Source organism: Coturnix japonica, chromosome Z (assembly GCF_054131305.1).
Source record: "Coturnix japonica strain WE chromosome Z, WE-NBRP24, whole genome shotgun sequence".
Classification (NCBI taxonomy): Eukaryota; Metazoa; Chordata; class Aves; order Galliformes; family Phasianidae; genus Coturnix; species Coturnix japonica.
The window spans coordinates 23,426,325-23,441,011 of NC_140702.1; the positions used below are offsets into that span (position 1 = coordinate 23,426,325).

Here is a 14,687-nt window from a genome sequence, read left to right on the forward strand (position 1 = left end):
ATTCCATTGTCTACAATTAAAAAAAATTAGATACTGTATTTTATGATTCTGCTGTTTGCAAGGTCACCTTGTCCAGAAGGTAAATTTAAATTCCATAATTAGCAGTAATTTAGCTGCAGAATACAACAAACAAACAAAACAAAATGTACTGAATGTTTAATATTTCACAGGCTTGGTTTCAATTTTAGTAAGTTTGTTGAGGAAATACCTTCATTTTTCACTGAGCTGTGAGTGAGTACTCCAGTGTTCCCTCCTATGGTTCTCTCCTAAAAGAGGTGTAAGAAACTACTAAAGGTGATTTAGTGTGCAGGATGAAGAAATGACTGAAAAAAACTACTTCCAAGGCATATTTAAGTGCTGCAAACTGAGTCTGTAAGCTTTTCTATTCAGTGCTATATAGCATTCTTTCTTGATGAATATCTGTATAGTATTACTGTAGGATTCATCGCTCTCCACATCTGAAATACTATTTGCTCAAAACCTGACCAAAACCAACCAACCAACCAACCAAAACAAAACAAAACAAAGTGAACATTCAGGTAGGCTTTCAGTTTTTGAAATTATATATTACTGAAGTTACTGTAAGTTATAATGCCCCTTCTATTTAAGAAACTATCATTCCTATTTAATTCACATAATTAAACTATCTACTCAAGTATAATTGAAATTCTTTAAACTACGTCCACTGTGTAAAAACAGTTTCAGAAATCTCACATTTTATAAAAGCTACGATGAGTTTCAGCAAATAACCATCTAAAAAACACTATCTGAGAGGGGTGTTATTTAAAATAAAAAAATGGTACTTACACTTACTGTCACTATGAGCCAGGATTCATTTTCCTCAGATGTTTGCTTGATATTATGGACTCTGTGAATAGTTTGCTTTTCTAAGCTCATGAAGGATGTGCGGGTTGTCTTACTAAGGCTTAATAGGATAACAAGTTCAATATTTTTTTCCTTTGGACTTATCCACTTCTGTACTGCCAACCCCAGTTGGCCACGATATGCTATTTATACCTACCTTTCTGATCAGTGAGGCAAAAAAAGGACTGCTGGTTATTTAACATTTAACAACTAAAGGAAATAAAAAAGAAAAATAGTTACTCCACTCACTAGGGCCTTACATTTCTCAGCTTTGTTTGAAAAGTCTTAGTCAATAAAACTACCTATACTAAAATAAAGATAAAAGAGGGAGCAGTGTTGTTCGTAGTCTTGTTCCACTTCTTTTTCTATTTCTGTCCCTTAAGCTCAGAATCTGATTAGTATGTTTAATTCCATGAAGCATCATGACCCATCTACCTTTAATCAGCCTACTGACATTCAGCCCTTGTCCCTCCACATGTTGTAGAACTCAAGATAACCATTTACCTGTTTGATAGCATTACGATACAAAATACAGAGTACACTGTTCATTCTCTACACTGAAAAGATTTTTCATGTTTACATTTTACATGTCCATTACTGGGAAAAAAAAAAAAAGAAAAAAAAAAAGAAAAAAAAGGAGTATGCTTAGGGGGACTAAAGCAGGTTTATTAAAAATCTCACATTAGTATTTGTGCTTACAGCAATGCTAGTAGCACAAATTTTCTGTTTATGCTTCCCATCTATTTTTTGTTCACTTTATTGTATATTACTTTTTAGTATTATTTTGAAAATACAAATATTTACAAATTATTTACTTAATTAAGTTAATTCTCATCAGTGCTCCAGCAAATTGGAAGAGACGACATTTTCAGATTTTCTTCCTAATGAACCTGCATGTACTAAGAGTACTCCTGCTTTGGTACCACATCAGAAACAAGAGAGAAGAAACTGAGGGAGTGTTTCGAATCTCCCTGTGGGGTTCGAATCCCCCTGTGGTACAAGTGGTAGAAGTGCCACTCTGCAGCACAGAGGCTCGAATCCCGGGGGTTGGACTTGATGATCTCTAAGGTCCCTTCCAAGCCCCACAAGATTATTACTATTACTACTACTATTACTGCACATCGCAAATAAATTATGTCTATTTTTTGTGGCTTAAAGGATTATATATTCTTAATATACAGCATTATCAGAGGGAAAAGCACAGCTACAGTCTGGATAAAGCACACAACTCAGATGCTGTGAAGGTATTACTCTGACCCATTCAGGAATGCTACACTTTGGTCTTTTCCTAAATTGTTCTAGTTGCTAATAAGTAGCACATTTGGTTCTTCAATTAGATAATTCATATTTAATCTGCAAATTACCATGCCTTCAGAATATTTCTATGCATAAGTGTTTCCAAAGTAAACCTCAAGCTTATTATTTACAAATAAGTCAAATCTTGCTGATAAATAGCTAGGAAAGTTTTCACTTAAAATTTAGATTTCAAAATAATCAAATTAGTTTTCTTAAATAAATGATGTTTATCAACTTTTCTGTGAATTGTTCATATGTTGGAGATATGAAAGGAATGAAAAAAAGACTACTGGTTTAGGAGGAAGTTTTTCACACAGAGGGTGGTGATGCACTGGAACAGGTTCCCCAAGGAGGTTGTGGATGCCCCACTGGGGGCATTCAAGGCCAGCCTGGATTTGGCTCTGGGCAGCCTGGTCTGGTGGTTGACAACCCTGCACACATCAGGAGGTTGAAACTAGATGATCGTTGTGGTCCTTTTCAACCCAGGCCATTCTATGATCTAGCTTCCAAGAGTGTATATATGTTAAAATTATAATTACCAGCTGTTATGAGATGGAAATCTTATTCACAGTCTCAGACAAAAACATTTCCTTTTTAAACTTATTTTTTCTTTTTTTTTTTTTTTTTTTTTTTTTTTTCTCTTTTCATTCTGTAAAGTATCATTTTAAAAATTACTTATTTTTTATTATTTTTATGGCGCAAGTGGTAGAAGTGCCGCTCTGCTACACAGGAGGCTCAAATCCCAGGAGTTGGACTCGATGATCTCTAAGGTCCCTTCCAACCCGCACGAGACTGTGATACTGTGAACCCATATTTTATCTATATTTTATATAATCTATATCATTGCATATACTGCTTCTACCTGCTCCTGATTCCTTTCTTGTTCATATTTCTTAATGTTTTCCTCCACTACCCTTTCATGCTCTTCTCTACCTGTATAAAGAAGCTGCAACTAGACTTCCTTCTGTTTTACACTTAGAAAAGATTAATTCTGCTGATCATGTGTAGTATTGCTAGTACTGGTAGTCCATGAAAATGTCTTATATTTCCTCTCCTCTGTAAAAGAGATTTTAAAGCAAAGCAGTGCATTGTTTCCTTCTCAGTTTCACATGGCTCAAGTGATACCCTTATTTTCTTAATTTGTAGGTATGGGTGAAACAAGGAAAAGAATGAAGCAATGTATGATTCATTACCTGCTCTAACTGTCAGAAGAATTTCTTCCTTGGAAGCTTGATGCATACTGCTATAAAAAGCTGTTGCTATAATAGGATTGTTGTATAGAAAGAAGTAACTATTAGGATCTGTAAAACATTTTTAATGATTCTGGGCTTACAAAGAATTTTGAAACAAAATTTACATTGATTAAAAAAATATTCATATTATTCTGAATAAACAAAGACTACTTAATAATAAGCTAATTCTTATGATCCCCACTGTGTTTCCTCCTGGCCATTTGCATTTCTTTTCATATCGCTGCATCATTACAGTGTATTGATTCATAACATAATGACATTAATAATGGTATGCTTTTATAACCTTCCATTTTCAAAGGACGTAAGCCTATGTATTCCTTCAACAATAATAAATTAAGGCACAAATCTGAACAACAGCATTAAAAACACTTAAGTAAATAATTAATATATTGCCTTCTCAATCATACAGCTGGGGTTGATTATAATTCTATCAACTGTAAATTCTTACTATCAGTAACAACCTACTGTCCCAATTTCTATAGAACAGCTTCGTACATATTTTCATGTGTCTTTCAAATATTCTACTTTTCTCCTCCATTGCTCCAAAGTTCCATTTCTACCACAGGATGAAATAACTCACTGTCACCATGTGCATTATCTTACATAAACACATTCAGGATTTTTGAAAAGATTTTCCAAAACATTTTTCACAGTGTATTGAGTTAGAAATTTAAATTCAAGTTCACACAACTGGTTAAGTGCCAGCCAAATCACACTGGAGGATCTGGAGGAGTAAATGTTCTGCTTAGAATGTTCTTCATGTAAGAGATAAAAGGTACTACATATTCACCACTTAATGATGCTATTAGCTCAAAAATAACTGTTACTGACAGGAGTTTCGACACTGAACACTGGTATTCTCTGTGCCATGAAGAATTTTAAAAATGGAGATAGGAAAAAATGAGAATACTAGTATGACAGAACTGGAGGATTTAAATGAAGAGTTGAGACTAAAGGAAAGGTTAGGCCTTCCTGTAATGTAGTAATTCCCTCCAGTGAGGGACAGAAAAGCTGAAATTAACATTAAGACCATAACATGTCAGGCATAGTAATTTGATCAAAAATTACACACGCACAAAAAGTAGCTGGGCACAATAAAGTATTCATTTTGTTGATATGTTGTCTGCTTCCTTGGGAAATTCACTGAGTTTTAATTCACTTCTCACTCAGATCTGAAAAAATCTGTAAAGATTTGTGTAGTCTACCTCAGAAACCTAAAGAAAGACTCAAAAATTCACGTGGTTGCAGAAGCAATAGACAAGCAGTTCTTTCAAATTCATTCCTAATTTGAGAATTCATTAGCAGAAAGAATTTAATTAAAGATTAGCATTCATTCCAATCCAATGTTTTATCAACTGGTGTGCAATAGCTCGACTTGGTGGTACAAAGAACGAACGCTGATTTCCTTTAATGAGAACATCCACGACCTGCAATAAAAACACATGTTTTTTTCCCTTAGAAGAAGTATTATAAGCCATATGGAATCTAATGTTGAGTTAACACAGGAATATTGATGTAATGATTATCAATAAGTTCACTGTTACTGTAGCCATTAAAGAGTTACTACCAGCTGGAAGGGGTGTTAGATTCTGACATTTTTGAGCACAAACATGCCCCAAAGGATATTTTCTTATTCAAACAACTGTGGAAATAGGCAGTTAATATAATATTTAAGGTTTTTGAGAAGTCTCTGCTTGGTAGGTCCACCAGATGGTGCTATATACTCTTCATGAATTATTTTTCATTTTAACGTATACTGTAGGAGAAAGAATGTTTTGTTCATTTTCTGAAGCAGCATGGGTGTATGCTTTTAGATCAGTACATTTCTGAAGTGCATTTAAGCCCAATTCTACACCAATCTGCATATGACTAGCTGTATTATAACTGTTACCCATTTAAAATATTGTTTTTAGTGTTGTTAGAAATAAACTGAGATTGTAGGTGGCTAATTTTGCCTTCAAGTTGACTTGCAGAGTCACAACACTTGCAAGTGCTAAGCAGTTGTATAGCATTATTAGAAGTTTAGCTTTTAAGTAGCTTGCGGCAAAGTCCTGGAAGACTATGTTGGTTAAGCAGTCTTCACATTTTCTACTCATTAACTCATTCTGTAAAAGTTCTTATAATCTGTTTCATTTGATTATAGCCTAAATAATCAGGAAATCTAAGTACAGAATTTTACATTAATGCATAGTAAATTACACACAGTACCAGAGTATTAAAAAATTAACTTGTGGAAAAAGGATTTAAAATAATGACTTCATGGAATTTTTTACCTAAATCTGACCTCCAGCCCCACCAAACTTGGTAGTATTCTTGCTTGAAGAAGTTCAGGTGAAGAATACTATTTCAGCCAAAATACAGCACGTAGGCTTATGAAGAAAACTAGGCTACAAGAACTCTAATTTGGATGTGTCCCAAACGAAAAAGGTGAACAGCTAAGAGGCAATAATGACATAAAACAGACTTGCCTGTGACCCAGTAATTATTGTGCTCCTTATGAGTACTTGCCTTTTACTGCTTGTGTAATCTACAAATACAATGTAATGCAACTACAGTATGATAAAATGGAGAGATTACTATCGCATTCAACTTGCTGAAAAAAGCAAGTATCTATTCTGCCAGAAGTGATACAACCACAGACTAATCAATACGAGTAGGAAATTAAATTGAACTTTACCTGTTCTCTGGTGAACCAGCGGGCATCCTCTATTTCATTCTTGTCAACTCTAATTTCTGTAGACACTGCAACAGCTAAGCAGCCAATCATTAGGGAGGAGGGCATTGGCCATGGCTGACAAGAGACATACTGAACATGGCCAACTTTGACTCCAGCTTCCTCTTCTACCTCTCTTCGAACAGCATCTTCTATTGTTTCTCCTGATCAAAAAGGGCAAAGAAGAGCTGATGAAAATACTCCAAGAAAGGATTACATCCTGTGTTTTGAACTGACTCAAAAGATTTAAGCTGCAACAGACAATTACACATAGACATCTAGTTCATAGATCAGGGTATAGATCTTAAGCTCAGGGCACAGAAGACCAATAAGGCTAGCCACCACAGCAAACTGGAACTCTGAAAATAAAAAATCATAGTTTTTCCACTATAACAACAATTTCCTGAATTGATAATTAATCGTACATGCTGACACAACTGACACTTAAAAAATTCAGTAGGATATTCATTGTTCCTTAAATGAATTTTGAAATGCAGATCTGCTCACTTAAAAATAGAGATGTTAACTTTTAAGTTTTCAGTAAGAATGTAACAGCAGGTAGTTTAACTACCTAAAACAACAGTAAGAAAATAGAGACTTAAGTAGACCTGTACAAAATTCTGTACTGTATTATTCACTTTCTCTGACTCATTCTTCATTATCCTGGTACATGCAGACAATTCTCCAAACTTAAACTGAAATAAAAAAATAACTTTATGTCCACATTTATGGAAGATTTACAAGGCAAAAGCTCCTCACTGAGAGGATGGCTGGGAAATGGAACAGGCTTCCCAAGAGAACAGTCAAAGCACCAAGTCTTCCAGAGTTCAAGAAGTGCCTGATAGCACCCCCAGAATCATGGCTTCATTTCTGATTGGTCCTGTGTAGGGAAAGCACTGGACTCAGTGATCATTGTAGGTACCTTCTGACATGAGATATTCTGGTTCTGTGACTTCTGGATGTATACATGGAGTGTAAATGGTCTTAAGCTTACATGTGCATATACATGCTTTGCAGTAACCACCGATTACTGAAGTGGACAGTCCACACATCAGTAAGCACTTTATTTGAAGATAAGCAACTTTTTAGACAGTTCAAACCAGTTCTGCAAGAACCAAACATTTTTAATACAGATTGTGATATACATTGATGTTCCTATATGTTTCGCTTTGTCCCATAAGATAACTTCCCACTAATAAAGTAATCTTTTCAGTCTTTTAAGTCTTCTCATCCAATTACAGAATTAATTTCTGGATAAATATCAGTATCTGTGGTTATCTTCTTCATTTTCTTTACCATGCAAAATGCCAAGCACTATTTCAACTCCTAAGAAATAAAAGTTTTAGTGGAATTAAGTTAAACTGATCAGAAACAGGTAAAATCAGTGAACTTAAATTTCAGTATATGTATAAATTGGGAGAATTAAGAAAGAAGAGAAAGAAATAAACCACCTAGCTTTTTTTCAAATTACATCAGCTTATTCATGCTCTTGCCATATTTCACTTGCACACAGTTACTGAAATAGCGTACAGGTACTTACTATAAATTACACTATAGCTGGTGATTAAGATGTATTCACAATATAAGAATGTTTTATAAATTCTTCTTCAACTGCCAACAATTTCAACTAATTCCAAATGTTACTGCTGAACACAGCTAGCAAAAACTCTTTGCTTTTCCTTGAATATTATAAGATCTCTGCTAAATTTCCATCTTATCAATCAGTTAAGCACAAAGAACTCCTGTTGTTCCTATATTAAGACCCCTTTGTAAACACCACCAAAGAATCATCCTTAGACACATTTTAAAATGTTTTTTGTCACTTAGTATATGATTCAGAAGAGTATGATGAGAGAATGATTTGAAACCTCTATTTACTCAATTGCTTTTTTTTCTTTTTTTTTAAATCAGCTGCTGCAGAGCACGCTACAGGTATCTTTATTACAACTTATATAGTGGGAAAAACAAACATTTATTTGATGTAAAATAGAACAAATTTCTGAATTATTTACAATGTATGAAACTGGTATGTGCGAAAATCATTTGAGAAGAGAAAATTACTCACCAGGTTCTACAAATCCAGCTAGACAGGTAAACATTCCAGGGGGAAACCTCTTTTGTCTACCTAAAAGGCAGTGATTCCCATCTGGGTGGATGACTTGCATTATCACAACTGGATCTGTAATGGACATTAAAGGAACATATTTCAACTTTTGGAGGACTTAAAAGCAGAAAAAATAAATAAATAAATAAATAAATAAATAATCAGCCTATATTGAAATATATACCCAAATGTGTATACAAGTCCGAAAACTTTAAGTGCCTGAAATCAAAACAGTGTAAACGCCCAGAACAAGCAGTTATTTTATTCTGCTTTGATTGGTTGTTTTGTGTTCGGTGACAACAATGCTTTGTGTAAGGACTTTACTAGCCAAGGCTAGGGCATAAATTACCTGCAACCCCAGCATACAATCTGTTAAGAGTACCAGAGATACTAACTTAGCTATACATCCCGAAGATAAAAACAATTTCAGTAACAATACAATTTACTACCACCCCCTCTAAAAGCACAGGCCTGTAGGGTGTAGTTTCCACTTAAATACACAATGCAGAGCCAGTAAGTCTAACTGCACTACTGACTAACCTTCCAACTTTCACTTGTTTGCTATCAAATCCTTATCTGATACTTCATCTTTTCACTCCTGATGATTCTATGCACTTTTTTTTTTCTAAATATTTTCCACCAGTATCATTATTTTTGTCATATGTTTCTGTATACTGTTAATCTACCTTCTTCCCTTCTTATTCTCAATTAATCCAATATTTTGTTTAAAAATGTTTCTGCCTCTGTGTTAACATTTTTCTTTTGCTATTGTTTTTCACACTTTCTCTTTTTTATTGTCCAAAATGTCAGTATTTTCTGTGTATGAAAAGGTTCACTTCAGTAATTATCATAATCAGTGATCTCAAAGTCTGTTGTCCTACTTAAGGGTATCTGCCACATGGAATAAAGAAGAATATGCAGTATTGCAATCTGTAAGCACTTCTTTTTCAGAGAAAGGCATAAGCAGACAATACTGATTTGGCAGTCTTTCCTCTATTCCCTCGTTCCTTCTTTAAGTCTGTAGGTAGTGGAAAGAAAGGTGATACCATATCATCCAGGGAAAAAAAAAAAGCTCATTTTCATACCTTGTTATATTTGCATCAATACCATAGCAATTATAATGATCTCCTTTGCAACAGTTAAACAAAATGAGCCACATAATAAGCTTATTTTCTGAGTAAAAATAAATCTGGCAGTGTGCAACTGGCAACGAAAGTTGAAACCAGAGAAGATGGTTAATGCTGTCACCAAGAGATAAATGTAAAATTAAATCTTTTTAAAATCATTATATAATTTATATTGTTGAAATTTCTAACTACATTGCAGTGCACTAAATGTTGTTGTCATCACTGCTACTTTATGTCAGGGAATAAAGTAAAAGAGAGAAATCTGAATTTTGTAATCCTAAATACAGCTGAAACAGCACAATCTGGGAAGAGACAAATATGTAAGAACTGACTAGAAATTGAAATAATTAAAAAAAACCAAACAACACAACACCTGAGTAACGTGCACTTTGTAACATTTGAACCAGCTTATCTTACAATATCCTCACCAACTCTTGGATATGATGTGTTATGAACACCTTGGAGACTGGGACAATCTTCTTTTACACAAGTTTTCTTGTAGCCACCTTCTTCAATCTTGGTTGCACTTCCACAAGTTGGACAGAAACGGTAGCGGCTGTGCCATGCTAGAACAGATCTAGCTTGGGCTACTACTCCTTTTAAAAAACAGATTAAAAATGCATAAAATCACATAGTAATTCATTTAAGTTTTTAATATTAGAGAATAAAAAGGAAAGTAATAAAGTCTATTATAAAAATCAAAGTAGACTATGGCTTAAACTGTCAGCTGCATAAGAAGCAACACAATGCATTTTTTTTTAACATCTTTTTATTTGCAGCACAGCATATAGAATCATAGAATCACCCAGGTTGGAAAAGACCTTGAAGATCATTAAGTCCAACCGCAGCCTAACCATAGTACCCTAACTCTAACAACTCTCTGCTAAGTCATATCCCTGAGCATGCAATATAATGCAGTATGATGTAGATATAGATCAATTTATTTAAGATACTTGTCCAGATCAACATAACCTCTTTTTCACTGAAATTTCTTTGCCAGCAGGAAGTGCCAGAACTGCATACCACACTTTTTTAAGGTGAAAAATGCATTTACTACAGGTATCCTGACATAATGAGGTACTGATTGTATCACTTAAACATGAGGTGCAAGTTGATTTTGCCCTTTATCCTTCTGTAAAAGTGAAATTATTGCAACAGACTTGTTGCAGCATGCCCATAGCACTCATTCAAACTGAAATCCCAGTCTTGCAACACTTGCTCTCAGTTTTCTCCTCAGGTAAGTACGCAACACACTGTTACAAATGACTTAGTTTCTTGTAATGAAAAACATTGACAAGGGATATATATGTATTTTTTCCTCCTTTTTACAACAGTAACGCACGTGCATTAATATTAAAACTGTTTCTTGTAAAACCATGATAATGAATACATTTAACAGTCTACTACTCACAGATGCAGATTTTAGCACTTTGCAATTGCACATTTTTACACACAGAATTCTTCACAAAACCACTGACAAGACTGCGAAAATTTTAATGTTTCTAATGTCAGTGAAAACACCTGATTACCTTGCAGAGGTTTGTCCTTCCAGCATACCTCAGCGAATCTCAAAGCGTGAATCCCAAAGCATTCTGACTACACATTTGATTACCGTTGCATTTTATGCATCTTACCAGCTTCGTTCTCAGGTAGCTGCAGAAGTGCTGGCATTGGTGGATGAAGAAAGTAACAGCCCTCATGCTTCTGTTTAAATCTCTCAGCAGAAGCAGGATTTATGCTAAGAGCAAACCAAGCAACGAGCCCATCCTCATCATCTTCTTGTAGAACCTTCCCATTGTGAGCAGCCAAAAGATTCGTGTGCACGTGCAGATCAACTCCAAGAAAAATCAAGGTGATTTCTTCAGTCTGGCTCATACACTGTTCCACGTCCTTGTGGTGCAGCCTGCAAAGCCTGACTTCTGGCTGCTGTGACTTCTCTGCTCCCCCATTCAGCGTAACCAAAGGACTTAGGTCTGAGAAGAGAATGTACACTGTAGCTGGATGGCTTTGTTTTTTGCTTAGCCACTTGGAATCTACTCTTTTATCACTTCTTCGGTCCAGAAGTGTCATGCCAAAATAATTTGAATATTCTTTCACTTCAGTTGGCAGAAAACCAGGCTTCTGGTCTCCTTTTGCAGCAGACAACAAATTAGCAATGTGCTTGTACCCCCAGAATTTAGCAATGTCCAGTGCTGTCTGCCTTGATTTATTAATGATGGACCTGTCACACCTACAGAAACAGAAAAGAACAACAGTTAACAGAGTGAATTTTTCAGGAAAAGTACTGTACTGTTGTTACAACAGATAGATCTGATACTACTGAGCTGCATCAACTTTTCAGAACACGGAATCAAGGGCATTCTTCGGGCTACATACTGATGGTATTAGAAAATGATCAGAGTTGCATTCCTTTTTTTTTTTTTTTTTTTTTTTTTTTTTTTTTTAAATAGAACGTAGAACTTCTATTGAACTGGCAACTTCTTCAGGGGAGACCTCACTGCACAACTTCCTGAAGGGAGGTTGTGATGAGGAGGGTTTGGCCTCTTCTCCCAGGTGACAAACAGGACCCCAGGAAATGGCAACAATTTGTACCAGAGGAGGTTTAGATTAGTTGTAAGGATGTAAGGAAAAACCTTTTCTCTCAGAGCATGGTCAGACACTAAAATGGCTGCCCTTGGAGGTGGTGGGAGTTGCCATCCCTGGGAGTGTTCAAGAGGTGACTGGATGACGAGTTACAACATATGGTTTAGTAGCTTGTGGTAGCAAAGGTAATGGGAGGACGGTTGGACTAGATGATCTGGTAGGTCCTTTCCAACCTTGTGACTGTATGACCTTCTGATTCTCCTATTCTATGATTCTCCAAAATCTCAGAGGGCTCCTCAAAAACAGAGGATTTCAATCTACAATATGTGGCACAGCAAAGCTGCTCTATGTGCTAGAATTCACTAATTATGGTACATAAGAAGACTCCCTTGAGACTCCACAGTGAGCTCCAGCAGAAGAAGGTACAGTACCCTAGTAGGTCTTAAAAATAACGATGTGAAAATCCAGGAGGAAGTAGAATAGCATGCTTGATAATTACTTATAACCACAAAATAATCTAGTCTAGTTTGGCAGTGTAACAAGGGATACAGAAAGGAACCGAGTGGTCTTCACAAAATCACTGAGACATTTATGTTGGAAGGGACCTTAAAGATCATAAGATTCCAAGCCTTCCTGCCTTGGGCAGAGATAACTCCCATTATATCAGTCTGCCCAGGGCCCCATACAGCTTGTTCTTAAATGCTTGCAAGGACTGTGCCACTCAGATTGCCATCATCCATGATGTGAACCTGCTGATGGTGCGCTCAATCTACTGTATGTGTCACTGACAAAGTCATTAAATAACACTGACGTCAATACTAATATGAGGATACCACTTGTAAAGGTCAGTTGAGCTCTTGCTCTCATTTTGAAATGCTATTTATTAGAAATGTGTCAATCTTGGCTTTACACAGGCTTCAGAAGAATCCTGAGGTTTCAAGACCTTTGAAGCATTCGTTTTACTTGGTGACTTCCAACACCAGAACTACAGGAGTTGACTTGAGAACAGACAATATAATTTAAAATACATTCCTGACAAGCAAAAAAAAATGCCAAAAAGTTTAATAAAGAAGAACCATCTGAAAAAGAATAAAAATGAATGGATGAAATTCAGCAATAACTGACTTTGGTAAAGGCACGTCTATCACATCCAAAATAATGGCCAATGTGCCTGCAAATGTTCTGCAGTAACACAGGTTCAAGTGTATTACAATTAAACCTGAGACAAAAAGCCTAAGTGGAACAATTAAATGTATCAAATTCATACTCAGAACAGTATTTGTAATGGGGTTGTTGTATCATTGTATTTTATTGTACTGTATTGGTTTCTGGGGTGAGTGACCCTGTCTTTGAAGATCAAAGCAGTAACTTTAGAAATCCTCATACTGTAATAACTGCTGTTAGAAAGTATGGAAACCATGATGCAGTAGCACAGTCCATTTATAAACTAACACAAATTTATGAGTTTTAACCCTGAAAATTCTTCTGCTTTCTAGCAAGTAAATGTACTTATCTGATGCCATACTTAAATGGGAAGAATGGGACTTAGCTCTTCAACAGGACCTACTCAACAGCTTACCCTCCTTCAAGAAGTATCCGTACAACATCAAAGTGTCCATTTCTTGCAGCGTACATCAGAGCTGTCCAGCCATTACCTGAAGTCGCATTGATCAGTGATGGGGAACGGCTGAGCAATGCTTTCAGCCTGGCTGTGTCTCCAACCGCAGCAAAATTATGCAGCTGAGAAATCATTTCCTGATGGAAGTTCTTTTCAAAGCTGGTCATTGTCTCAATTGAGTTAGAAAACAAGAACACCTAAAAATATACTCACTGTTAGGAAAATATTTTCAGTAAACCAAGTAAACTTTTAACACGACACAGATAACCCTTTGGAAAAACACAAAACCTGACACACAAACCCCAAGAGCTCTGGGAACAATGGAAGACACACATAACAGGGGTCTCTCTCCAGAAGACCAGACCACTGCTCTCTCTAGGCCGACCTTCCCTAAGCAGACACCTGCGGCGCAGCGTCGGCCATTTAACTCCACCAATGTCCCCACAGCTGCTTGGAGGCCTCACAGGGCAGCAGGACACTGTCAGTCCGCCCGCCCCCGGCACAGACCCAGCTCCACTCACGCGCAGCCCGCACTTAGGGCATGCAGCAGCGTCACTAGGGCGCTTTGGCTGTGCCGGCAAGGTAGCAGCCGTTTTAACCCTAGGCTCGTCCCAGTGTAGGCTACGGACCAGCCGCAGGCGGGGGAGGATCGTACGTGACCCGCTGTTTATCTCCCGGGCCCGCACCCGCTGGAGGGCCGAGCTGCCGGTCGCCCCATTACCGTCAGCCTGGTTCCGTTCGCACTTCCGCGGCGGAAGGGGCGCGTCCCAAAGCCGGCCCGCCTCCCCCCCCCGCTCCGCTGCCCCGGGGTCGGGAGGGCGCCCAGCGGTCAGGCCGCTTAGCAGTGGGTGCTGGCTGTAGCAGCAATCCCTGGCAGTTCTGCCTGGTTACTCTTTGTCGGACAAATTATTTAGCTATAAAAATTGCTTTCTTTTGCAAGGTAATAAACCGGATTAATGATAGAATACAAGATAGAGTACTAATTGCAAGAGATGTAGAACAAACGAGATACAGCAGGAGATAGCAATTGAAAGGGGAGCTGGAGTGCTGGCAGTTCCCCTTTGCCCTGCTCTCGTGAAGCCCCACGTGGAGTGCTGTGTACTTGGGCCCGCAGCGAGGAGTGCAGCCG

At 37.0% G+C, this 14,687-nt stretch overlaps 1 protein-coding gene across 7 annotated transcripts; it reads right to left on the bottom strand.

Moving 5' to 3' along the window:
* Positions 1–3,454: 3,454 nt before the first annotated feature.
* Positions 3,455–14,308, bottom strand: NUDT12 (nudix hydrolase 12). Of its 7 annotated transcripts, none has more exons than XM_085529515.1 (7): positions 14,280–14,308; positions 13,520–13,755; positions 10,992–11,587; positions 9,816–9,953; positions 8,192–8,305; positions 6,091–6,290; positions 3,455–4,840 (listed from the first exon to the last, which is right to left on the bottom strand). In XM_085529515.1, exons 2-7 carry the CDS (start codon positions 13,723–13,725, stop codon positions 4,730–4,732), a joined length of 1,365 nt encoding a protein of 454 aa, XP_085385641.1. In that variant the 5' UTR covers positions 13,726–13,755; positions 14,280–14,308; the 3' UTR covers positions 3,455–4,729. The 7 variants fall into 7 exon arrangements, with proteins under 7 accessions (XP_085385641.1, XP_015704956.2, XP_015704957.2 ...); XM_015849470.3 differs by having other exon boundaries at positions 9,786–9,953; XM_015849471.3 differs by having other exon boundaries at positions 9,786–9,953; positions 14,245–14,308.
* Between the last annotated feature and the right edge of the window lie 379 nt (positions 14,309–14,687).

Excerpts from the sequence above, each read along its gene's own strand:
- NUDT12 (XM_015849470.3), bottom strand. The coding sequence starts at position 13,725 with ATGACCAGCTTTGAAAAGAACTTCCATCAGGAAATGATTTCTCAGCTG. Across the intron at positions 9,954-10,991 it reads GCTACCTGAGAACGAAGCTG|GAGTAGTAGCCCAAGCTAGA; the intron begins GTAAGATGCATA and ends GTTTTTTAAAAG. Across the intron at positions 6,291-8,191 it reads AGCTGGATTTGTAGAACCTG|GAGAAACAATAGAAGATGCT; the intron begins GTGAGTAATTTT and ends CTTTTTGATCAG.